We start from the raw sequence: 27419 nt of genomic DNA, 5'->3' as shown, positions 1-27419 counted from the left end.
TGCAGGCCTCCTTTGTGGTGGCTCCCTCCAAATGAAAGTGAAGGCAGAAGACTTTTTTATGTTGAAGGGTTTAACTGATTGCTGCTTTCTTGCACTGTTGGGATGCATGGTTATGCCGGCTCTAGGTTTGTTAGTGTCTGATTCTTGGGTTCCTCAGAAGTCCTTTATGTCTAAGTTAAGATGCTGTCCTGCTCGGACGAGTGTTGTTTTGTTTTGCCTTCGGAGCAGCAGCTCTCTCTTAGAGTGTGCATTTGTTCATGATCATGATCTCCTCTTGGTCTTTCAACATTTCCCAACATTTGGACCTCCTATGCTCTGCCATAGCCCATCTTCTTCCTCTTTAGTGTTTGACTTTCGGGGTAAAATCGAGGTGTTCTAACTATCATATATATTTTTTCTTTTAGGCATCCGCTTCCTTGAATTATATATATATATATATATATATATATATATATATATATATATATATATATATATATATATATATATATATATATATATATATATATATATATATATAGATTATTTAGATATAGATTATTTAGATATGTGTCAAATATAAATGCACCTTTATTAATTTCATTATTCATTGCAATGTGGTAATTAGGTCTGCTTGAATTAATTCCTGTGATTTTGCATGAATCGAGTTCTCTGTTGCAGTGAATGTTTTAAGTGACAACAAAGGTTTCCTAGAGGCTGATCTCAGCAACTGATTTTAAACAATAACCATGGTGCCACAGAATGTAGGTGAGGGAAAGGGTACCAAGGCCTTTTCTGCTTTTTTTGTATTGGTTTTTCCCCATTTTATGCAAGGAATGTACAGTTCAGTTTACACAAAAGAAAATCAGCAAACATATTAAGCAGCAAGGAAAATACAGGAGCAAAATACAAGCATTAAAAAAAGAAAGAGAACAGACAATATGAATCAGAGTATCCCGAGACGAAATAGTAAATGACATTTCAACAAAAAAATACTACCAGAAACTAGCCCCTATTAACACGTTCATCCAGTCAGTGATAGCGGCCCAAATCTTGGCACCCATTGCACTCTTCCTCCTTCCCTTAGTCTTGTATATTGCTAATTCCAAATTATACATAGCTAGTAATCTTGATCGCCAGCACGAAAATGTTGGCGGGTCGGGGCTGATCCAGACCTTGGTAACACAGGCCCGTACCACTGCCATACAAATAAACAAAAAAGATACCATTGCACTTGATCTTGTATGTGCATAGGTATCCCTGCTGACCCCAATCAGAACCAATTACCCGGTTATACACTACACACAGGTGATCCCATTATTATTCCTAAAAATCGCTCAATTGAACTGAAAAATTCCCCTAATTTGGGACACTCAAAAAACATATGGACTGCATCTGCAGCAAATAAACCACATCTATTACATTTGGTCCCAGCAGTTGTCCCCCATTTTGAGATCTTACTTGGGGTATAATACATATCATATATAGCCATATAGTGCTGAGTACGCATCCTCCCAGTCATCAAAACTTGGTTTGCAAGCCTTAAGGATTCCTTGATATTAACACCCTCTTGCCCCAGCTTCATTACCCATTTTCCTTGACACATTTCTACATCATCTGGAAGTATCTCAATTAATTGTGTATAGAATTGGCCAATGAGTGTTTTTTTCATTATTCTTTCGATGAGGGGATCTTTCCCAATTGACGTTCAAAACCGGAAGCTAACATGTTAAGATAGCTACGGATTTGCAGATATTTAAAAAATTCATGTGTGGCCAAACGAAACTTTGCTTGCAGTTCAGAAAATGTTGCCAACTGTCCGTCATCACAAAGATCCCTTAAACAGTGAATTCCTTTTAGGCGCCATCTATTAGATATTTGATCACAAAAGAATATTGTAGTAGCCCGAGAGCTGAAAATGGGGTATATGCATTCAGATTGGGAACCCCCAGTTCCCGCTTAACCTGTTTCCGGACCGAATTTGCAGCCTTAAGTATTTTAAATTTAGTTTTCTTAACGCCTTAACCGCAGCAGTTTTTCAGCTTGGTGTGGGCGTTCTGAAGAGTGGGCTGGGCTGCATCTGCTGTTGGTCGATGGCAGCACTAGGGAGGCCAACAGCAGCACGCAAGGGGTTAAAATAGTTGGGTTCTATTGTTTTGACCAAGCATTCACTAGCCTCATCCCCTAACCCGAATTCATAAATTGGTGGACTATGGCAGGGCAACATTTTGGCCCTGTATTCAACTACCAGAGGACGGATGAATTGCAGGACCACTGCCGAGTAATACAGCATATAATATGACATGCCCCAGCCGCCACCATTTTTTGTCAGCACCATCTTTTTATAGGCCCTTCTCTGCCGCCTATAACCCCACAGGAATCCAGAACTAATCCTCTCTAACCTCCTAAAACATGTAACTGGAAATTCAAGTGGGATTGTTCTGAACATGTATAAAAAATTAGGAAATACCATCATTTTTAATATATTTGATTTATCATAGAGAGATAAATGTAGGTGATCCAGTCTCTCCAACATTGAATTCACCTTAGTAAGTGCAGGATTCATATTTAACTCTGGGATCTTACTAACTGGCAAAGAGATTTTAATTCCCAAATAAGTAACTTCTGGAACAGTTATTACATTTTCAGGAGGTTCCCCACCAATATAGAGCACCTGTGTTTTGGAAATATTTAATTTATACCCAGAGAAGCGCCCAAACTGAGATGCCAATTTATCTATTGCTGGTAAAGCGGTGACAATATCCCTAGTAACAACAACAATATCATCCGCATATGCCAGTGCTCTATAATCCATATGCCGCAACTGAACGGGTTTGATGTCTTTAGACTGATTTAACTTGTTAAAAAAAATCAATATATAATGCAAATAATAAAGGTGAACCCGGGCATCCTTGCCGTGTACCTCGACCGATTGTAAACAAGCCCGACTCTTGGCCAGAAATTCGAATACAAACTTCAGGAGTCGTATAAAATGTCTTCAGTGCTTGCCGGATCGTAGGGCCGAATCCCTTCAGTCTTAAAACCTCCCACATGTATGGCCAAGAAACCCTGTTGAATGCCTTCTCGGCATCCAACAGGGTTACCCCCATTGTGGAATTGGTTGCTTGTGCCCAGTCCACAAATGCTATCAGACACCGCACATGGTCTGCTGTGTCCCGACCAGAAATAAACCTGTTTTGGATATTTGAAACCAGCGCTGAGATGATACCGGCTAGGCGCGTTGCTATCATCTTAGAATAGATTTTGCTATCGGAATTGATTAATGAAATAGGTCTGTATGATGACGGCAGTAAGTTAAGCTTGTCCTTTTTAAAAAAAAAGATAATAATAGACTTTCGCCTGGACAATGGTGCGATCCCCTTTTGCGCGGCCAGGAATAGGGACATAAATTCTACTTTCAAAGCATGCCGAAAAGACCTATAAAATTCAAGCAGGATGCCATCAGGTCCCATCGCCTTACCGGCAGCCAATGATGTTATTGCTGCCTCCACTTCCTCCCAGGTAATATCAGCATCTAACTCTTCCATTTGGTCGTATGTCAGTTTGGGAATTTCAATATCAGCACAGAACTCAGCCAATTTACCTTCAACTCCAGTAATATCATCGCCAGTATACAATTGATTATAACATTTACCAAACACCTCCAGCACTTCAGATGGCTTATCACAAATCTGCCCCATATCTTCCTGAATCTTATTTATCCTATTGGCAACCTCTTTCTGGTGCATCTTTCGGCCCACCTCGTACACTTCAGACCTAAATACTGCAATTTTGTCTGCCAGCTTCGTGGCAAAATTCCAATATAGCCTTATTTTTTGGACAGCTATATCCCTAAAGATTTGATCAGTATCTTGACCGTTAGTAACAGCCCCCATAAGCTCGTTTTCTAGAAGCCGTAATTTGTTCATCGCATCCAACAATTCACCCCGTAAGTAATTTTCGCTGTTTATTAATGTAGTAGCTTGAGGTTTCTCCACGAACCCCCCCCCCCCCCCCCCTTAAATGCGTCCCACACAGTAGGGCCAGAAGCAGATCCCTGATTATTTTAAAAGAATTCTACCATCCATTTACAAATTTGTTTACAATATAACAGATCAACCAATAGTTTGCGTTCAAAAGTCCAAGCTCTTGAGGATGATCCGTAACTAATATCTAATTCTAACACAATGGGGTTATGATCTGATATTATCTTGGGCTGGCCTTGCTAGCTTGCTCTGCTGTTATAAAAAAATAATCCAGACGCAGATATTTTTTGTGAGGTGCAGAATAAAAGTTATTCCACGGAGCTCCCTTTCCTTTAGCCCACCATACATCCACCAACCCAAATTCTTTAACGAGCCCTCTGGTGGCTTTAAAAACCTTATTTTTCTTCCCATCATAAAGATGCTTGCTTGTTATGTCAAAACTGCCCGCCAAATGGCGATTGAAATCCCCACAAAGGATTAATGGAGATGGCCAAGCAGCTAACTCAATGCACAGGCCATTAATCATATCTGGATCATTCAGATTGGGACCCGTAAATGGAACAGATCGTCCTTGAGACACCCTCTATCCATAACTCAATGATCACCCATCGACCACAAAGATCTTCCTTAACGCGTTTACTCTCCCCCCACCCAAATCTTTTCAAAATTGCCACCCCTCTTGTTGTTGACCTTGCCGGGTACAGCCCAGGAGCTCCATGCCCACATCCTTTAGCCACCTCCTGGTGTTCCAAACAATATGAGTCTCTTGTACACAGAGCAGATCCACCCTTATAGAGTTAAGAATGTGGGCCATGATCCCTCTTTTTTTTTCTATCGTTCAGGCCACAAATATTTGCTGAACATACGGAAATTTTACCCATCATCATAAAAAGATTGTTCAAACATACCTTGCTTGCTTTGACCTAAGTCTGAACTACCTTCCCATAATAATACAAAAAACTCAAATTTGACAAATGTATTCACCAAACCCTTGCTGCTGCGCCTATACCAAAACCAATCTGTACTGTTCCTTGCCCCACCACCCCAGCCACCCTCCCCACCCTTACTACCCCAGTGGTCACCCCCCGCCCACGCCCCCTCCCAAATGAGGCCTAGGGACAGAATAGTCCCTGTTTGTGATGGAGAGAAAGGGCTGTGTGCCTTCCACTAACCCCCCTATCCCCTAGCATAAAGAAAAAGAGAAGAAAAGCGTGTAGATTACCTATGCTACAACCTTCCCACTATATTGTGCCCAGAACATCTCTTGAGGCAATCTCAGAGATAAAGAATAACATTTTATCTTTGTAGATAATTCTAAGCTTTGATGGATTTAGCAGATAGGCCTTTGCACCTTTGGCTTGAAACAAAGGGATCAGTTGATGCAGATGACACCTCTGCTGAACTGTGGCTTGACAATAATCTGGTCGCACAAATAATTCACAACCCTTCCCCCTTCTTCTCCGATCCGGCCTTGCTAGATCGTACAAAGACTCCTGGAGCAAAAAATAATTTAAATATGAAAAGGGAATCTATGTACTCTCTGCTATTCAAATTTCCACTTCCATTGAGTCAATTCGGGGAAGGCTTCTGAAAACAGGTCAGTAACAAATTGTCGAATGTTTTTTCCCTTCAGTTCCTTCCGGAACACCAAGTACCCGCAAATTGTTCCTCCTGGAACGGTTCTCTATGTCAATGAGCTTCCAATTTATATCGTCCCGAAGGGAATGTAGGGAAGTCACATTCGCTTTCTGCTGTACAAATTCATCCTCAATTATAGAAATTCTTGCCTTCGCCTCCCCAATCCTAGCAGACATCTCTGTACAGGTCTTGACGACACGGCGCACCATATTTTGAAGCTTGCGGACTGCGCCTTGTGTGTGTAAACCCTCTGATTTTGTCTCCTCACGATGTGTCATTATAGCTTGATAGATTGTGCCTAAGTGATCTCCTTCTCTGTCAAATTACCAGAGCTAATGATCTCTTCATGTGCGCCTGTGCAGCCACCCGACCATCATTCAGCTCTGCAAGTTGTGGTAAAAAGAAAAAACCAGCACTGGGAACGCTTCGTTGCCGGGTCCATCCCTAGATGATACTTCCTTTGCCTTCAGCACCGTGCCTTTTCCCCCAGAGATTGTCAGACTGTTTTCATCATCCTCCAGCGGAACTGAGCTAGTCAGACTTCTTTCATCTGCCCAGTCACCTTCAACACTTTTATTCTCTGAGGTATTTGACAAATCCGACACTGAATAGAATTTTCCACTTGAGTCCCCGGAGTCAGCCTCTTTTGTCACGTCTCAAACAGGTATTTCCCTACTGACCCCAGCCGCTTGTTGTGTTACGCCAAGATTCCCATCGGCCATTGTTGGGGATGGAGCCCTCTGAAGATTGACTACGGAACCGGTGTCTGTTGGAAACGAGCAACCATTTCTGACACATTATCCATAGCCAAATCCAGATCGATATTGAATTTATCAGTCTCTGCGTTCACCGTCCCCCCCCCCTAACTATCTCCTGTTGCCTTAACAAAAGAGGTGAGTTTGGACATGTGCTGGGCACGGATATGTCCGTTAATAGTACAGGCATATCTGTTACTTTATCAGCTTGCGGAGAAGTTACTGCCCCAGACGGTGAAACGGTATCCGGGATCTTACTGTTGTTTGCGGCTTCTTTTGAAAGATCCCGGGAGCCCTAAGCTTCACACCGGCATCGTCAGCAGTCCGGGTGGCCCCCAGAGGAGGAATAGCCTTTTCCTGAGATTCACCAGAAGCACCGGTGCTTATATTGCCAGTTGAAGCTGCGGCATGTACAGGGTGGTCGAAGTGACGGCAGCCGCCGCCCGAGTCTTTGGCCCCTTGGCGTTGGCGTTCTTAGGTGCCATTACTTGCTCAGGCCCGGGTTTTCCAATGGACACTCTACCTGAACCGCAGCTGCAGCCTCAATCTTCACTGCTCGGCGCCGAGAGTCACCCGCTACGCAGCTCAGCCAGTATCCGCTGTAAGATGCAGACCACAAAACATGTCGGAATCCTTTCTGATACAAATGTATCACAAACCAAAGCATTCCTCAAAGTTTAGAACAGCATTCCCACGGTGTGTTTCACTTGATAGCCACGAGGCGGTTATAGGGGGGGGGGGTTAGCAGTGGAGAGCAAACGCAGCCTGTCTCACTCGGTCACTTGCATATCCGCCATCTTGTCCAGGCCTTTTCTGCTAATTGTTTATTCTGAAAGGTTCACCATTGATTAGATACGTTATATAAAGTAAGAACAGGGCGTGAAGAGATAGAGCGGAACTTTGTGCCGGAGACTCGAGACAGCGGTCATACAGAACCATATCACCTTCCTTCGATTCTGGTGCCAAGTTTAGTTTAGTTAACCAAAGAGATGAGGGTTGGATATATTAATTTAAAGAAAGCTTTATAATATCACCAACATTTTACAATTACTTGTTGTTCGCTATTTTATCGCTGCCACTATTTTGCTGATATTTATAGTAATTACTATTCATATTGTATGCACTAGGATAGGATTTTGTTTTTAAAAGAAATCTTTAAAATGTATCCGCAGTTTCCTACTGTTCTTGAGTTCGCCTTTCCGTGATGGAAGTGGACTAGGGTTCCACTAATTATCTCTGTGATATCTCATAGGATTGGCTGTTGCTTAAAACACATCTCACTCAAATAGTGCTTAGTGGGTTGTGGAGTGGTTGCAGTGTCACTGGTTCTGTCTCGTATTGGCACTTTGCCATAGTCCTTAGTGCGAGGGGGGGCTTGATAGTCTATTACTGGGTCATGTGCTGGAAAATCCAGAAAACGTATCAGAGAAAGTGTGCTCTGTATTTTCTCTGGCTGCACAAAAGGAAATGTGAGCCTCAGTTTTTACCCAAGACAGTGCTTCAAGTGGGCTGGGTCTCAATGGTGCTGAGCACCTGCAGTTTTTTAAAGGGGGTCTCGAAACGCGTCTCTATCGGGCTCTGTTTTGTGCCCTGGCATAGGCGATCCATTTTTGAATGGACTGCAATGACAGCAGGCACATCAATGTGCGCTGCTCACACTGCTCACATGTGGAGCAGTTACAGCATGACGTCATGCCAGGTGAGCGTTGTAGGGGAAGGAAAATCCTTTAAAGAGAGTCATTTTCTCACTGGATTTCCCTTCTCGTTTTGAAACTCAGGAGCAGTAACATTTTTTCCAGATTTTTCCAGATGTTATGTGCTCATAAAGTGGCCAAGAATTCTTTTGGCGCCTTTTCAGACGTTAAAAAAAAGAACGTTCTTTGTGTATTATCTTGAGTTTAGCTGGATTCAATAGGAAAGCTTGTGCGCCTTTAGATTGTAAGAGTGGTATGAGCTGACGAAGTTGCCAGCGCAATTGAACAGTAGTATGACAGTAGTCGGGCTGTACGAAAAACTCCAGGCCCTTTCCCTTGCGCTTCTTGTTAGGTCTTGCCAGGTCATAAAGGGCTTCTCTTGCCAAGAAATTGTTTAAAGAAATTAGTATTGCTCTTGGAGTACGCTTTGCATCTTGTCGAGCATTCCTTTGAAATGGGAATCTATGGGCTCTCTGAATCTCCATCTCCCATTTCCACTGATTCAGCTCAGGAAAGGCCTCTGTAAATAACTCTGCCACAAATAGACGAACATTTGACCCCTCGTTCCCCTCTGGAATGTCTAAAATTCAGAGATTATTTCGACGCGCCCTGTTTTCTAAATCCACGAGCTTCCAATTAATCTCCTCCTTTAAACCTTCCATTGCCATTATCTGTGTTTTTTGCTCGGCCACGGAGTCTTCAATTACTGATATCCTGTTTTCTGTTTCTGCTACCCTAGCAATAGTTTCATTGGATGCTTTGATTACTTTCCTTAGATTATTTTGCACTTTTTTCACTGCACCTTGTAGTCGTAGATTCTCCGTTCTAGTTTCTTCCCTGTGCTGAAGCATCACTTGGTATAAAACCTCTAAAGTAATTTCTGGAGGTTCCGACCCTATTGAAGTAATCTAAAGGGATTTAACTGATTTATTCCTTTTCATAATGTGATTAGATTAAAAGAGGCTATTTTTGAGGCTATTTTTGTCAATTCTTTAAGCATATAACGTTGTTTTTGGTTTTTGATGTCTAGACTATCCGATGCTTTATTGGTAAATTAGAATCATAACTGTTGCTGTTTGTGTTGGATAAAGGCTGTTGTTTATATTGAGATATAAGAGTATACTAGAGGTGAGTCGAGAGACTTGAGTCAATCAGCGCAACTCATGTCATCACCTTTAGGGACTAATGTGTCCCTATGCCTCGTTTGGGAGGGGGAAAGGGTGGGGGAGGGGAGGGGAGGCCAGAGCCAGGGGTGGTTTGGGGGGGTACGGAAGGGTGCAAACAAAGTCAGAAAATCTGAAAATGTGTTTGAGTTGTTCGAATTTTCTATTTTTTGCTCTTGTTTACTTATTAAACTAATTGTTTGGTCGCATAAGCCGAAGATGTCTAATCTCAGAAAATTTAAAAAGGAGATGATTCTAGTCGGTGGAGGAAACATAGATGTTGGGTTTCAGAGAAATGAAGATTTTGAGGATACTTGATTTAATTCGCAAATAAGATGGAAAAATTACGAATATGCTCTTGGAATATATGTGGCTTAAATAATTTAAAAAAAAAGAGGGATTGCTGCACATATTATTCAAACTATGAAGATCGATATCCTTTGTATCCAAGAATCACATATTATGTGGAGTGAAAGACAACTGTATAATGAGCTAGGAATTAATTTATTAACATGTACACGGCAGGGAACAACCACAAAAGGAGTGGCAATCTTGATAAGGAGAGGTCTAGGATGTTCTAAACGCTGTGAGGCTGATCAATATGGTAGGTGGGCAATAGCGGAATTAAGCATTAACAACAGGTTATGGACTATCTGCTCAATATATGCTCCTAGACAATCCAGAGATGGTACATTTTTTAAATCTAGAACTTGCCTCCTGGCCACCTTCGCTAATTATTTGTGGAGATTTAAATCTCCATATTGAGGACAACCTGAATATATGTGGTATTTCTCCATATCAAGGTGGCAAAAAAAAACATTTAGAGCAATTCGCTCCCTGCTACTAGACCATGGATTATCCGATGTAGTTTATGAAAAAAATCCTACACATCCAGGGTTCACATTTTTTTCGTTCCCTCATAAAAAATGTGTACGTCTGGATTATTTCTTTATCAAACCTGCATTAATTAAAGATGTCTTATTTGAACTATATCCACGTAATATCTCGGATCACAATCCAATAATGATTGAAATTAAAACAGACACGCTAACTTCTTCTCAGTTTAGACCCTGGACATTCGACAGGAAATTACTAGTAGACTCTGAATATGTGGAGTTTATGTCAAAATGGATAAAGGAATTTTTTTAAATTAACAGAGGAACAGCACAAGTGAAGAATGTCTGGGATGCTTTTAAGGCAGGGATTCGCGGTGAATCATTGTCTTATGTTATTAGGAAACAAAAGATTAGTCGACAGAAAACCGAACTGAACTATAAGAAAGTTTTGGATTAGGAAAAGAAACTTATAGCAGCAATAGCTCTGTCACTGGATACAACGGATATTGAGAATAATTTAGCTATTCATAAATCACGAGTATATGAAATGTTTGCAACCAAATTAGCGGATCAGATGGCAATCTTTCGCTCTCAGATATACGAACTAGGTGAGAATTCAGGCAGGTTACTGGCTAAAAAAATTAGACAAAGAGAGGTTTATAATACTATAAATTCTCTATGCGACGAGACTGGTCAGCTACAGAATAAATCTGAATCAATATTGGAAATTTTCTGTCGATTCTATGCTAAACTATACCAATATGTTTCCTAACCTATTTGTCAGATCTCTTTATGAATTTTGGAAGTACAATCCAGTTTACTTGTTTATCTGATGCTCAAAAAGCGGCTTTAGAAGCTGATATCTTATGGGAGGAAGTAGAAAAAGCATTACTATCATTGGCGCTAGGGAAAGCAATGGGTCCTGACGGTATTCCGTTGTAATTCTATAAAACATTCAGGAATGTCATAAAACAAGATATACTGATTACTTTTCTTGAGGCACAGAGAGGGAATCCACCATCCTCGTGGCGAACCTACAATTATGACATTTCCCAAAAAGGATAAAGATCCCCAGAACCCGGCATCATATTGGCCAATTTCCTTAATAAATGCAGCCAGCAAAATATACTCAAAAATCTTAGCTTATAGAATCTCACAAAGCATATCTACAATCGTGTCACGTTGGCAGCATGGTTTTATCCCGAATAGAGATACATCAGACCATATTCGGAGAATCATTGCACTGATGGATTGGGCAGAAGGTACCAACACACCAATTGGAATTGCCTGGCCTTATCTCTGGGACTTACTTGATATAAAGGGATTTGGACCGGGTATAATTGTAGCTTTGAAGGCTCTCTATCAAAATCCGACATCTAGAGTTAAACTGGGCTTGAACAAATCTCCCTCTTTCTCTATTCAACGTGGTACACGTCAGGGCTGCCCAACCTCCCCACTTCTTTTTGCCATCTATATTGATACCTTCCTTAATAAACTAAACCAGGAGGATGAGATAAACCCAGTAGAGGTAGCAGGATTGAATTATAGAGCATTGGCATACGCAGATGACGTGGTAGTTGTTACTAAGGATATAGCTAAGGCTTTTGATAGGATAGAGGTACTGGCAGTAGAATTTGGCTCCTTCTCAGGAAATAAGCTAAATCTTTCTAAAACACAAATACTTTTTGTAGGCCAAAACCCTCCACCTCGAATTAACATAGTTACCGAAGCGACATACTTAGGTATCAAATTAACTACTCCAATTATTAATATACCTAAAATAAATTATAACCCAGTACTAAAAAAAGCCAACTCAACGCTAGAACGTATTGACCATTTACATTTATCATTATATGGAAGGAACAATATATTAAAAATGCTGATATTACCAAAATTCATATACCTATTCAGAACAGTACCACTTGAATTCCCGTTAGATTTTTTTAAACAAACTAAAAAATGATAGGGAAATTCTTATGGGGTTATAAGGGTATTCGAAGAGCCTATAAAAAAATGATCTTACCAAAGACAAGAGGAGGATGGGCCACACCACATCTTTTGTTTTATTATCTGGCGGCGGTACTACAATATATATCCCCTTGAATTATCGGTAATAAAGCCCCGATTTCATTTGCACATACCCCATCGATATATGAATTCTCCTTAGGTACTAAAGCAAAAGGGCTTTTTCTAAGATTAATAGAACCTAGTTATTACAAGAAAATAAAATTTAAGATTGTAAGCGCAGCATATAAAGCATGGAAAATTCTTGGAAAACATGTAGGTTTTCCAAAAATATCAAGATATACTCCATTAAATTCAGCACAATGTTTTCCTCCTATATTCAGGGATGCTACCATGTATAAATGGCGCAACAATGGTCTTGTATATAAGGGTGACTTCTGTACAGAGAATCGTATATCTTCATTTGATGAACTCCAAATTAAATTTAATCTCACAAGATTTGACTATTTTAAATATCTGCAGATATATAGTTTTTTTAAATCAATGCTATCTCGAGATCGACAAGCTTTACAAAAGATTCCATTGATTGAGAGCCTTTTCACGAAAAGGAAAATTGGTTTTTTTTATGACATTCTTATGACTTTTCTTTTGGATGATTTACCCTTGATACAACAGAAATGGGAAATTAAACTTTGTAAAACTGTATTGTTTGAAGAATCAATTTAGTTAGCTAATTCTGTCTTTTTAGTCACCGGTAGATCACGTACTCAACATTATATTATATTGTTTGATTTGTATTACACTCCAGCTAAGGTAATGAAATGGGGCGCTACAGCTGGTATCTCCTGTAATCGGTGTTCCTTGATAGGAGCAGACACGATTCATATGTTTTTTTCTTGCCCCAAACTTATAATATTATTTTCAGAAATGCAGAAATGTATGCAGATTATACTTGGATATACAGTAAACTTAACCCCGGAACTGTTATTATTTGGATTGTCAACTGATACTGTAGGAAAGGAACATCAGTCTCTGATTTTCATTATGATGTCCGTATTTCGAGCATGCATCACACAAGATTGGATCAGCGTAGATTCTCCTTCCTTTTCCATGTGGAGATCTCGGCTGTTGGCCAAATTCAATTTAGAATCCTCAATTTATGCAACAAAAGGATGTAAAAAGAAACAAATGGGAAGAAAAATGTGGGCGCCAATATATCAATGGACACAAGGAGGAATTAATTGACAAATGTAAGACATTATTTACTCATTGCAATTTTTGTTTCCTATAATGCAAAATTGTCGCGAAAATGCTCTTTGATTATCACTCATGCTGTTTATCTGACTTGTTTGCAATAAAAATAAAATTTATAAAAAAAAAAAACAGGAGCAGCAACATTGTTGTGGGGTCACCAGGGCTTTAAGTGGAAGCTTTTTCAATATTATATTCAAGCCATAGTTGCTGCTTATTTATCTTATGCAACTAACAACCATTGACAAACCGATAATCGTGACTTGTTTCAGGTATGTATGATGTTACTTGTTGTATCATATATCTGGATGCAAAGATAGAAACAGCAAAATATAAGTCGGGCGGCACACTATGCTAAGCATAGATTTTTAGCTTTCGTGTTTTAAGCCACGCCCTTAATTGCACTGGTCGCGCCCCTTTGAGAGACCCCAACGTTTTTTCATCCCACTTGAAGCCGTGACCCTGGAATATCTGTCTTAAGAAAAAACTCGATGATGCTTTTCAACTATGCGAGTAAACCGTATTTTCAAAGGATGAAATGTACCTTTGACCTGTGTTTCATTCAACACCCACTCGGTTTCCCAGCATCACGGTCTCTGTCTGAGTGGTCTCCAGGCAGTGCTTAGTTTGTGCAAGCAGTCACTGGTGGTGAGCACGGCACTCATTTTAGTGGTCTGTAACTTATTTTTTATCAACAGACTTTGTCTTTTAGAAAAAGACACTTAAAGGAGAAAGGTGAAGGATGAGAAAGCTAGGAAAAATGTGAGGGAGAAAGCAGGGATAAAAAAAACATGCTAGTCTTAGATTACAAGACAAGAATTGGAAGGAGGTGGAAGAAAGAAGCGTGATGAAAATTCAAGAGTAAGCTGCCTGGGTCATCAACAGGTCGCATTCCACAGTGCCGGCGGTACCTTGGGCCCCGGCACTTATTTATTTTCTTTTTTAAGCAAATGAAGCACTACATTTGTAAAAAGAAATCCTAGTTTTTGGAATAGCATGTCCTCCTGAAAATGTGTTCTTTAACTCCTTGTAAGCTCATGACGGCTTTCAGCCGTCATGAGTCACGGTGGGCGTGTGCGCACAACGGCCGGGAGCCGTCCGAATCCCGCCCACCGTTTATTTCTCCTGCACAGCGTGGAAAATAAACCCGCATCCAAGGGGTTAAGGATGAGGAGTGTTGCTTCTTCATTCCCAGTTATCCATTTTCGAATTTGGTTACTTATAACCAGACCAAAGGTTCGGACCAACCTGTGTATTTGCCTGAGCGCAGGGTCGGACTGGTCAAAAAATAGACCCGAGCACCAAAATAAAAGTGACCCCCGTTACCGAACCAGATAACTAAAAAATCTGGGAAATCAACAGTAAACCTGGCCCTGAACCGTCCGCCCCTGTCTGAGCCAGTGACATTTCCTACTGAAGAGGTTAACAACACTTTGGATGTACAAGCATAGGGTGTCTGCTTTCTCATTTGAGAAGTTGTAAATGTATTCTTATGTTATAAATGTGTCTGAATTAAAATGCTTCATTTAAATGTTAGCTGTCAAGCAGCGATTTTAGAATGGACTCATTCAGCAGTAGCCGTTCGCTGAGCGAATGAGCCTTTTATTTATCTTTATTTGTGTTACTTCCGCTAGAGGGCACTGCTGTATTACAAATAATTCAAATTGAATTGTATTGTAAATGTATTGTAATTGAATTTTTATAGCGCTTACTACCCCTGACGAGGCGTCAAAGCACTTTTTCGGCGAGTAGCACGCTACTCTGGGACCCATAGAGGATTAGTGTTGAATTAGTATAGTGAAACATGCAAGTACATTTTAAGTAGTGGATATGTTAGTCAGTTATTTGGATTCGGAAGGATAGCAGAAGGATAGAAGAGGATAGAAGGTTTGTATTTATATAGCGCTTCTAACCCCTGATGGGGTGTTGAAGTTCTTTTTTTGGCAAGTAGCGCACTATTCTGGAAACCCATAAAGGATTACTGGTAAATTAATATGGTGAAATATGAAAGTAATTTGAGTAGTGGATATTAGTCAGTTATTTGGATTGAGAAGGATAGCAGAGGGATAGAAGGGAAATAAAGGTTTGCATTCATATAGCGCCTATTACCCCTGATGGGGTGTTGAAGCGCTTTTCTGGTGAGTAGCAGGCTACTCCGGAACCCATACAGGATTAGTGTTGAAAATTAGTATAGTGAAATATGAAAGTAATTTGAGTGGTGGATAGAAGTCAGTTATTTGAATCTACTGTGAATTAGGCATATTTGCAGATGTATACATTTTGTCCTGTCTTGTAGCCACATTTTTATAGAAATTGACAAGCCCCATATTTATAACTGCCCGACTTTTTATCCCATTCTTAAAAGCGATGAGTACAATATTAGCCTGTAATGTCTCAAATAAAACACCTACTGTTTTTTAACATAAACCTCGGCATACTGCCTCTCATTTATCAAAACAAAACAGACAATAAAATATCAAAAATAAAACGTCTGCTTTAGACATTATAGTAAAAGTAGAAACTTCCGAGTGTCTGAATTCTTTGGCTACTCTTGCATTGTAGTCCTCCAGTTTATCCAGAAGTCATTGAATGCATCTTAACCCCTTAACTGCTGGGTATACAGCAATTCATTTGGTAAAATATAAAGAGTGAAAAATAGGTATCAAGGAAAGCTATGTATGTCCGAAATGGGAAGAACATATGGAGTTTAGAAGCCGTGCTAATTTGCACATCTCCGACTTTGTGGGTACCCAAACTAGCATGTGAATTAGAGGTCATTTTTCAAAATGACTTCTTTTTTTACACACTGTCTTACGTTTGTAAGGCAGAAATGCATAGAAAGTCAACTGGTAATAACACTTGTTCTACTATTCTGTTTTCCCCGAAGTCTCTCAATAAGAATGGTACCTAATTTGTGTAGATAGGCCTAGTGCCTGCGACAAGAAGCAGCCCAAACTGCAAAGTGGCCCCATCACATTTTTCCAGTGAACACTGAACCTTTTTCGCAATGTGCCGAGCTGTGAACTTTAAACACTTGCCCAGCCGGCACCTGGGGGTAACCTGTACATTTTTTGAAAACCAGACACCCAAGGGAATCCAGGATGGGGTTACTTGTGTAGCTCTCAAACTGTTCTGTTACCCAGAATCACTTGTAAACATCAAAAATTGTCTAAAAAAACACATTTTCCTCACATTTCTGTAATGAAAAGTTCTGGAATCTGAGGGGAGCCACCAACTTCTTTCCACCCAGTATTCCCCCCAAGTCTCCCAATAAAAATGGTACCTCACTTATGTGGGTAGGCCTATGCCCGCAACAGGAAATTGTCCAAAACGCAAACATGGACTCATCAAATTTTTTCAGTGAAAACTGACCCATTTTTTTGCAATGTGCCTAGCTGTAGATTTTGGACCCTAGCTCAGCCGGCACCTGTCGGAAACCTAGCAAACATGTACATTTTTTGAAAACTAGACACCCAGGGGAATCCAGGATGGGGTGAATTGTGTGGCTCTCACATGGTTCTGTTACCCAGAATCCCTTGCAAACATCAAAATGTGTCTAAAAACATATTTTTCCACATATTTCTGTGATGGAAAGTTCTATAAACTGAGAGGAACCCCAAACTCCCACCCACCCACCCAGTATTTCCCCAAGTCGCCCGATAACATTAGTACCTCAGTTGTGTGGGTAGGCCTAGTGCTTACAACAGGGAACAGCCCAAAACACTAAGTGGACACATCACATTTTTCCTTTGAAAACTGACCCTTTTTTTGCAATGTGCTTATCTGTGGATTTCGGATGCTAACTCAGACGGCACCTAGGGAAACCTTGCAAACCTTTACATTTTTTTAAACTAGAAACCGAGGGGAATCTAGGATGAGGTGACCTATGAGGCTCTCGCTAGGTTCTGGTACCCAGAATCCCTTCCAATCCTCAAACTTTGTAAAGACAAAAACAAAACAAAAAAAAACACTTTCCTCTCATTTGTGTGATGGAAAGTTCTGGAATCTGTGGGTAGCCACAAACTTCTACCCACCCAGAATTCCCCTAGTCTCATGATAAAAATGGCACCTCACTTGGGTGATAGGCCTAGTGTCTCTGTGATATGGAATGTCCCAGAACGTACTGTGTAGACTTCAAAATTGTCGATCACAAAAAGACCTGATTTTGTGAGGGAGTCACCTGCGTTTTGATCACGGGCTCGGAGGGCATCTAGGGAATCCTACCAAACCCAGACATTTCTGCACCTGGGGGAATCCATGGAGGTGTGGCTTGCATACATCCCCCAATGTTTTCCTACCTAGAATCCTATGCAAACCTCAAACTTAGCTATGTAAATCACATTTTCCTCACATTTCTGTGTGGGAAAGTTGTGGCATTACAGGTCCAACACAAATTTCCTACCACCCACCGTTCCCCCTGGTTTCCAGATAGAAAATGCTGCCTGAAAGTCTTTACAAAGCATATATGTTTGTATTGGTGACTATGTGGTATTTATTTTATATATATATTAAGGGTAAGTAAAAACGAGGGGTTGAGGTGTCTCCCCCCAAAAGTTAAACCTGTAATCAACATAAAAGTAATTTTTTTTAAATCTATATATTTTGTTTACACTATTGTATTAAGATTTATTGTATCATTTTTTAACAGTAGGTGGCAGTGTTAGACTGACTGGATTTTTATGTAACTGTAAGCGAGGTAAAAGTGTACAAGGTAGTGGATTGCTGGTAAAGGTATGTCAGATGTGAGTGAATTTAAATGCATGGTAGTGGTACGCGGTACATTTGAGGTTTGCAGGGGATACTAGGTAACAAAACATTGGGGATCCATGCAAGCCACACCTCCCTGGATTCCCCCAGGTGTCTGGTTTTCAGAAATGTCTGGGATTGGTCGGTTTCCTTAGATTGCTACAGAGCCCGGGACCAAAAATGGAGGCAATCCCCTAGTAAAAACAAGCTGTTCATTTTGTTGTCTCCACAATAGGTTTTGGGCCCTTCCCTGTTGCAGGCACTTGGGCCAGCCACGCAAGTGAGGTACCATATTAATCGCGAGACTTGGGGGAACGCTGGGTGGATGGAAATGTGTTGGTCCCCGCAGATTCTGGAACTTTCTGTCACTTAAATGTAAGGAAATGTAGATTTTTTTTAGCTAAATTTGAGGTTTACTGGGGATTTTGGGGAAAGAAAACGGGTGAGAGCAACGCAAGGCATGCACTCCTGTACTCCCATCATTGTCTACTTGTCAAACATGTGCAGGTTTGCTGAGGTGACAGCTGAGCTAGGGCACAAAATCCCAGCAACCCATATTAACAAAAAAAAAGTTCTTAATAAAGGCCAACTTACCACCAGAAATATTAATCTGGTACTAATTTATTAAAATTAATCCACCACTTACACTGGTTTGTTTTAGCACCTCCAGAAACGCTGGCTTCAAAGCACAAATACTTACAAGTATCTAAATATTGAAACAAAGTTTTCTGAAGTTGAGCCATAAAGCCACTTCACGGCACCAACCGCTTTATGGTCCATTTACACACCATTCACACACCACACACAAGACTTTCATACCGCCGGCCACAGGCCCAATTAAACAGATCACTTGCATTCACATTAACATACTGCCGCCATGCAAACACCATCACATTCATATGCCACAGGACTTAATTTTACCACCTGCCAAGTATCTGCCTCCTTTCTGAACATTACTGAACGCATGCCTAATAAATCTTTACTAATGGCTTCCATGACAGCCTCATGAGGCTCAAGAAGACATGTCTTTCATGCGCCTTTAGCACACTCACAGTGCTAAACTAAACTTCTAGTTTGTGGATGCAAGTTAGGTGTCTGAATACACCGCATGAATATTCCTCGAACTGAGCCAACATATCTACCTTTGAATACAAGGCAAACATGCTGGTAATTTTCCAATATTTTCAAAAGAGAGCATCATAAACTATGAAGAACTGTAGCATGTGAAGCACGGGTAGTCCGTGACAAAGCAGCTTGTGTCACTTCCACCGTTATGTGCAGTGTTGTGACTGTAATGCATTTATCATACAGCAAACTGAACATCTACTAAGTTCATGCGGAGGATGAACATGGCAAATTCAATGTGAGTGTGGCACCAATGGGTTTGAATCCATAGGTGAAGATGAAGTCAAGACGTGTATCTGTACTACCTGCCATCTACGTATGTAATATTACTGGGAAAGCACACCAACTGTAAGCTTATCATACCCGTTTGTGTGTCTGTCCTCAGAGTCTTGACTAATCCTGTATAATGTTCAAGTGAACCTATACTAATGCCTTCCGTCCCTAGCTCCTTGAAGCTCGAGAAAACATATCTGTGATGCCCCATTAACGCACTCACTGTGCTAAATCCAACTCCTTCTAGTTTGTGGATGTAAGTTGGGGGTGTCAGAGTATGCCTCATGGCCAAATTCTCAAACTGAGTGAGAATATCTACATATGAAAATAAGGCAAACATGCTGGGGAACATTCCCTAAGTTCCCTAAAGTAATAAGCCAAATAAATGTCTTGTGGGACTCATTCGCAATCACTTTTACTTTGACAGCATGAAAACTCAGGTACTAACTGGCATCATACCCAATCGTGTTGAAAAAGGTTACAGGATACAATATCTTGTATGATGATTGCTTTCACATTTTATAATAATGATATGAAAACAATCATCATAGAAGATGTTTTGTCCTGTACCCCTTTTTAATAACATGGTTATGATGCAAGTTATTGATTTAGTTTGCACACTTAGCAAGTGGAAATGTTGGTGAATAAGTCCCATTGGATATTTATTTGACTTAATACACTCACCCCAGTTCTCGAATACAATCAGGGTGATCCTTGTGTAGTATACATAGGTTCCCTAGCATGTACTTCAAAACCAAGTCAAGCCTTTAACAGTTTGCCAAACAGGCTACTCCGTGACACTGTGGTGCATGTTCTGTTCACCAGTATGTGCAGTGTGGGGACTATAATGCACTTGTCAATCGGCGAACAGAACACCTACTACGTTCTAACTGCAGATAAAGGTGTCCATGATTTCCTGAAGCAGAGGAACTAAAATTCTGCAGCTGCTTGCCTAGCGAAGTAGTGGCCTATTCACAGCAGTTGAAAGGTTTACCTAATGTCAGCTCCACCTCAGTCAATTTCCCAGTACTTTGCTTTAGTATGAAACAACATAAAGCAAGTAGGAAAACAGAAGGCTGGCTGAGATGGGCACTAGGGAAAGTAAACACGACTCTTCTGCCTCTTTCCGTGCTTCGAGCTCACTTTACAGCAACAACATGGTGTCTCTTTTTTGGGTGTTGCAGGAACTTTATCAGCAAAGTGTAGCTCCTGCAGCCTTGCCGCGTCCTCCAAAACACATGACGTGGAGGCTGCTGCTTCTGTAGCAGTGAGGCTATCAATCACAGACTACTGAATGTCAAAGAAAAACATGAGTCTTCCTGTGGTTGTCTGATGATAAACAATGTTACCATCTGGATCAGGTGTGTAAACAGTGCAGTGTCTTATACCAAATGCAAGCTTTACGACTCACATGGTGTGGCTGAAGAACCTGGTTGTTCTCATCTACTCCGCCCATGTACTTGTAATCGAGTATACAGGTGGGCTTGTGGACTTCAGCCATCAGACCCCAAACTGTGACTGGGAAGTGCTCTCATCATGAATTGTAGTCTGCACATACAGATTGTGCCTATCTGAGAACTTGACTGCAAGCAGTTCGTTGACATGCTACTCAGTGCTCTGGGATTTCTGGAGCTTCTTGCAAACAAGCCCCTGCTGGAATACTTTGCAGCGACAATGAATTGCACCGCAGGCCACGGTGCACTTTGTAGAGATCACTGAAATCCTGTATAGAAATTGTCCACATAAGTGTTATAACCTTTGTGAATGAATGGCTGGACAAGCTCCCAAACAATCTTTCCTGTGACACCTAGCATGGGAGGGCAACCCACAGGGTTTAGAGTTGCAGCTTGATGCCATAGGAAGCTTGTTTGCTCGCAATGTACTGCCTGAACCTCGCCCGCTCTTTATAAAGGATCAGGGATTCATCGAAGGCTATATTCTTTCCAGGAGTATAAACCTCTGGAAACCTGGCAGAAAAATGTTCCAAGACAGGCGGAATTTTGAACAACCTGTCTTGGTCTGGATGGTCTCGGCGCAAAGCAGCAGAATTGTCATTTAAATTCAGCATGCGCTGTAATAGGAAAAAACGATCTCTGCTATTGTATGGTGTGAAGATGGGGGTTACACAAATTGTGTGAGTAGGGCAGTAGGACTGCAAGGTTGGTTTATGTACTACCCCCATTTTGCGCGTAAGGGCAAAAAATATCTTCAACTCCCCTAATGAGGTGGGAGTCCACTTGTGTGACCTAGAATGAGGTCAGAGAGTGCTCCCATGCTCCTTCAGAAATTGAAGAGAGAGAGTCTCTCTCTTTCTCTATATATAGATCACCTTTTTTTATAGGTGTGGTTTCCCTGGGGGCCGATTGTGGCTCCCTGGGAAACCACACATCTATTAAAAAAAAAATTGCCTTCACTGGCGGGGCGGCCAGTGAGCAGGAGGAACCAACATTTTTTTTTAAGGCATTTTATTCAGGAATATGTAGTGTAAATGCCCCTGCTAAAAGGATTACATTGTGCTGGTATAACTCCAGAATGGAGCCTGAAAAAGACAGAAAATAAGCATAAATATGTTCGCAATTGTGGTTCGAAGTAAAAGAGAATACACAATTATTTTACTGCTTTTCTCATTAAAAAACGCCTTTGTTACTGAGAATGAGCTGCTGGATGAGAAATAACACATCTCCTCCCTGAACCGTGTGCAAATAATTGCAGTCCTACGATACTCTCCATTTTCCTTTTAAGGCTCATATGATCATCTTTTGAGGAATCCAGTTTTTAAAAGCATGTTTTCAGTGTGAATGATATACATTCAAGCAAAAAGTGGCAAGTCATGGATAGATTTATAATGCTTACCAGAGCCCTTGAGAAACTTAAATTTCAAATTATAAAATTATGTTCCATTTCAGTGTTCCTATCAACAAACTGGAAAGTGCTTAGATTGACTTTCTCAGTGCAGTTAATTTGTAGAGCCCATCTCTTGCTGCCATGGCTGATGTACAGCAGTATGGAAATAATTATTCAAGTCTTAATCTACTGTTAAATTGCAACAATCCTGAGAAAATGTGGTTTTTAATTTTTTTACTTCTAGTGTAGCAATCTTGACAAACCGAAAAGTTGCATTGGGCGTGGCCTATTAGTTTTAAAGAAAGCCAAAAGTGATTTAAAAACAGGGAAGATCATGTCACTGCCTGTAGTTTTTGCTTCCGGACCCATTTTTGAAGCAGTAGAATGGTTCTGCCCTACCAAGAGTCATCCTGTAAACCGCTAACAGGCAGTTTAAAATCAAGTTTGCAAAGATAGGTTTTCCTAACATTTCTGTTTACTTATTTATTTATTGAATTTTCTTGTCTATAGTATGCCCGCTTTATCCAGCTGATGGAACGGTTACTCACACTTCCATACTGTGCCATTGAAGAAGATTATGTGCTCCGGTTTCGTAAGCTACTAGAGGTAGAGTCAAAGAAACAAGTGGTAGCCCCATTGGAGTACGATGAACGAGGTGTGGCATTCTGTACTACAGAAGGTAATGGATACAGTAAAAGATTTTTTTTTTTTATCATCTTAAATTTTGGTTGTGATGGAATGAGTTTTTGGTGTTACCGCTTTACATTGAGCACATTTAGCAACTGCTGTATTTTCCTGTGTGAACATTTTTTACACAACATTTTGTCCCTCTTCTCTTAGAATATAAATCGAATCATAAAAATATTGAGCGGTTTGATTATTTTGAATCAATATCTTGATCCAATACTGACATGTAAACAGCGTTTTAGACAGACTTTAATTAATTGAGGGTTCTCACCACAAATAGTAAAATACAGTTAAAGAAGAAAAATATAAAACAGGTGGGCCCTCATGCTATGGTCTGTTGAACTCATGGCCTGTATCAAGAATACAACTTATAATCAGATTTCTCCCTTTTTTCTGTGGAAAATGTTTTAGGCAATATTACCTAGCCAAATTTGTGCAGGGAAATACTGAAAGATTCTGAGTTTCACAGCTCAGGATGGCAAAAAACAAGCAGCATTGCTAGTTATTACTCATTCTGACATGCAATAATCGAAATAGGGAGGTAATAATGCACCAAGGAATTACCTAGTGCGGTACTCCCTGGCCAAATAATAAGCAACTCATAATAATGCCTGTGTTGGGGTTTCTCTTTGTCACTTCACTCATATCCTGATATTTAGAGATTACAGTAGTAAGCAAGCTAATTAACAACCACTTTGACCCTATATTCATCTGCCAATCAGGGTATAGCAGGATATTCCTTGTAGTCTAGTAGACCGAACACCATCAGGATCTGCGCCAGGTTTTTTCAGCAGGGGTACGAGAGTGGCCTCCTTGAAGCTGCGGGGGACTGTGCCCGTGCTGAGGGAGGAATTCAGCAGGGGCAATATGCAGTCTGGTAGAGTAAGGCAGATGTCCCGGAGGACCGAAGGAGGGCAGCAGTCGTTGGGGGACCCAGATTTGATACGACCCGCCAGTTCGGCAAGGGAGTTGGGGTTGAGAGTGGGGAACTGATCGAGGATGTGGTGATTAGTAGGCGAAGTGTCTGGCAGTCCGATAGGGGTAAGGAGAGGAATGGAATTCTTAATTTTGACTATTTTTTTGATAAAGAAAAGGTTCAGGGCATCACAGGACTCCTGAGATGGGGCCTGGGTAGGAAGGGTTCTATCATCTGTGGTGAACTTGTGCATGATTTTGAAGATTTCTTTGGGTTTATTGTCAGCTGATAGGATTCTGTCTGAGATGTGAGTAGATTTGGCCAGGGAAATAGCACTTTTATACTCTTTGCGAGCCACCACGAAGAGTAATCTATCAGAGTCCGTGTAATTACCTCTCCAGATCCGTTCAAGCTGACGCACCTTCAATTTCTTTTCTTTGAGTGCACCAGAGAACCATCTGTGTGAATTGCTATGTTTTGTGCGCGGAAATTTGGATAGAGGGGCGAACTGATCACTGCCCTTATTTAGCCATTCCCCAAAGTCCTCCTATATTACCTCTATGCTAGCATTAGTGTCGATGGTAGGACGAGTCTGGGCTAAGGCAGCAAGGAAACCTTGGGCGTCGTAAGAGTTCCATTTGCGAGATGAGCCGCCAGCCAAGATAGGGGCCTGGGCCCTGCCACTGACAGTGATGGTAGTGTTGATTAGGTGGTGATCTGACCAAATACAGGGGGAGACAGCTGGACAGGAAAGTGCTAATTCATGGGTCCAGATATGGTCCAGAATGTGGCCTTTGATGTGGATGGGCACGAAAATTTGTTGGACAAGATCAAGACTGGTTAGAGCTTCAAATAACTCTGTGTTTCACAGTTACACAGTGCAGGCGGCACGCGCCTGCACTTTGAAGAGGGATTAGCGATCCCCTGCAGTGAGTGACTGAACCCACCTGCAAGAGGAAGTCAGGGGTGAGGAGGGGGGGGTCTAAGGGGCTCCCTTTCCCCCCTCCAGAGGGCTGCCTTTAGGAGGCACACTGAAAGTGCACCACTTTTTTGTAGCGCACTTTTCAGTGTGCCTCCTACAGATATGTTAGCCTGTGCGCCCACATCCATAATACGGCGCGGGCTCAGAGGTAAAGTAATTCCATAAATTGCATGGGGTCACACCCCATGCAAATGAGGAAATACCCTCCAATGAAAGCGCTGGCGCTACATGTGCGCTTGCACTATTTATTACAGAAGTGACTGCACAAGTGTCTGTGGCCCCTTCTGTAATGCTAAAGTGCCCTGGGATTGCACATGCCAGTTGCGCCCCCGGGGCACTTTATGTAATACGGCCCCAAGAGAGTGTGAGTTAGAAACAATTGCACTGTAAATGAATGACACATACAGCGGTGGTGCCTCCGCTATGGTGGAGTAGCGGCGCCCCCCACACGCCTAACAGCAGTATTAAAAAAATCATAAACTCCGGTTTATGATCGTTTTATTTTGTTTCCTGGCCATGGTTTGGGGGCGAGCCAGGGTGATGACAGGCACCGACGGGTAGTGTTGGGCACTACAATCAGTGCGCATGTCAGTTTGGCCGGCTGAAGCTCTCTCCAACCTAGCTGCGTTGCCAGGTTGGAGAGTGAAAGCATAGGCTCACAGACTCCCCTGCAATCAATACTGAAGCTGTTCTCATGTATGAGAGTAGCATCAGGATTGGCCGCAAGGGAGCCCGGTAGCCTTTACCTGCGGTGAAGCTTCGAGAGGAGCATAAGACCGGCGGGCTGTAGGCGGCAGGTAAATTCTTTCCCCCCATTTTTTGTTGTTGTCGTAATCTCTTCCCCCTGACCCTGCTCTCGCCCCACCCCTCTCATCTGACACCAGCTGCTAGTTAGTTCTGTAAGATTTGCTGTAATTGTAATTGTATTAATTAAGTTAGATAAATTACTTTACATGTCCACCATCATTTTTTCTACTTAATTTAATTTAGGAATCAAAATACTTCGTATAATTTACTACACACACTACCTCTTTCTTTTTAAAACAAATGCCTAGGTGTTAAATGTATTATTCATTTTGTAAACTATTTTAGGAGTTTATGACTCCCACCCCCTAACAGGTTTTTTAAAACTTTGAACAGGTAAAGCCAGTGGGCTGGCTCATACCTTTAAACAATGTCATTGCCTGAATTGCAAGACTATTAACTTCACATTTTCTATGCTGTTAAGCATTTTCCTGGCCGGGGGTGTGGCTAATGGTTTTCACCATGTGTCCTTTGACCAGCTGTGATCTGTCTGTCACAACTTCGTAGCCTATTTTCAAAGTGATTGAATTAAGATAAAAACAAACTTATTTGCACGTCCCTTCTTTTAGAAAATCCTCTTTGGTTGCTTTGCTAATGAGCATGTCAACAAATGCTTGAAGAAACGAGGTAAGGCTTGCAGCAAAAAAGTAATCTTGCAGAAAATATATCTTTTTACTTTTTTCAGGAAAAAAGAAGACTTCCAGAGCACAGGTGAAACTCTACGATGGCGGGAAAGGGAAAATAACAGTGAATGGATTTGATTATTTGCATTACTTTCCAGTACTGCAAGACAGGTGAGCATTTTATATAAATCTGTAAAGACAGTTCATTTTTTCACATTTAATATTCAGGAATTGGAACACCCAGCATTGAAGTTGTCAAGTTGAACATCAATTCAGGCTTGATCTCTATTAGCACGTTTTCGCATAATACTAAATCCAAGGCCACATCCTTTTTAGGTCTCGGACTAGCGTCCCACGCAGTGGGCAAAGTCCGAGATTTTATGTTTTGGCAGTATGGGGGCTTGAACCCGCCCCTCTTCTCCATTGGCTGGCCTCGTAAATGCTGGCCAGCCATTGGAGGAGAGGGGCGTCACTCGGTTCAAGCCCCGTCTTTTTGCGATTCGGGGGCGTGTTTTTTTCAGTTTTTAAGCCGTGATGTCATCCGTCACTCAACTGCTAAATACACGCCCCCGAATCGCTTTTGTTCTGCCATTTCCCCCCGACCGCCGCCGGTGCTACCCGCGAGCTCAGCCGGCCCTACCTACACCAGTGGATCTCCATGGCACTGGCAGGGCTCAGCTTTCCGAGGATGTGCATGCTTCCCCCTTCGTGAACTGTGCTAGTGAAAGCGCCTGCCGCTGTTCGTGAGCGGCTGCGGCGCGTAGCACCGTGAGGTACATCCCGTACTCTTTGACGTACCCTGCAGCTTCGCCCCGCACAGAGTGTCTGCCCCCTCTTTCAGGAACAGTGCGTGCATACCGAGTGAGAGCTGCCCAACAATGCACCGTCCCCGCCGAGTACCGTGACCCACGAGCTCCCCGAGCCGTAGCTCGCACCACAAGTACAAAAGATCATTGTAAAATTCCTCAAATATCATATTGACATCGATTTTGCCCTGTATACAATGCGAAGAGAGGCCACGCATAGGGCATGGTAACGTGTGCATCCGCTTCTCTGTGCATGCCAGGCAATTACATGGGTAATGTATAACATGCATGCATTTATCACCTGCAAGATTACCTTCTTTCTGGGTGAGCCAGACGTGTGTAAATT

At 41.6% G+C, this 27419-nt stretch overlaps 1 protein-coding gene across 1 annotated transcript in view; it reads left to right on the top strand.

Annotated features, from left to right (window-relative positions):
• The window catches only part of MRPS9 (mitochondrial ribosomal protein S9), a 538970-nt gene that overhangs the window by 453915 nt on the left and 57636 nt on the right, over positions 1-27419 (top strand). Inside the window, exons 8-9 of the mRNA XM_086934678.1 lie at positions 22766-22934; positions 26330-26438. Coding sequence (XP_086790804.1) covers positions 22766-22934; positions 26330-26438 — 278 coding nt within the window. The remainder of the gene's footprint in view (positions 1-22765; positions 22935-26329; positions 26439-27419) is intronic.

Source organism: Lissotriton vulgaris, chromosome 8 (genome assembly GCF_964263255.1).
Source record: "Lissotriton vulgaris chromosome 8, aLisVul1.2, whole genome shotgun sequence".
In the NCBI taxonomy this organism is placed as follows: Eukaryota; Metazoa; Chordata; class Amphibia; order Caudata; family Salamandridae; genus Lissotriton; species Lissotriton vulgaris.
Note: the sequence above shows the minus strand (reverse complement) of the source record. Positions and strands in the feature narration are given on the sequence as shown.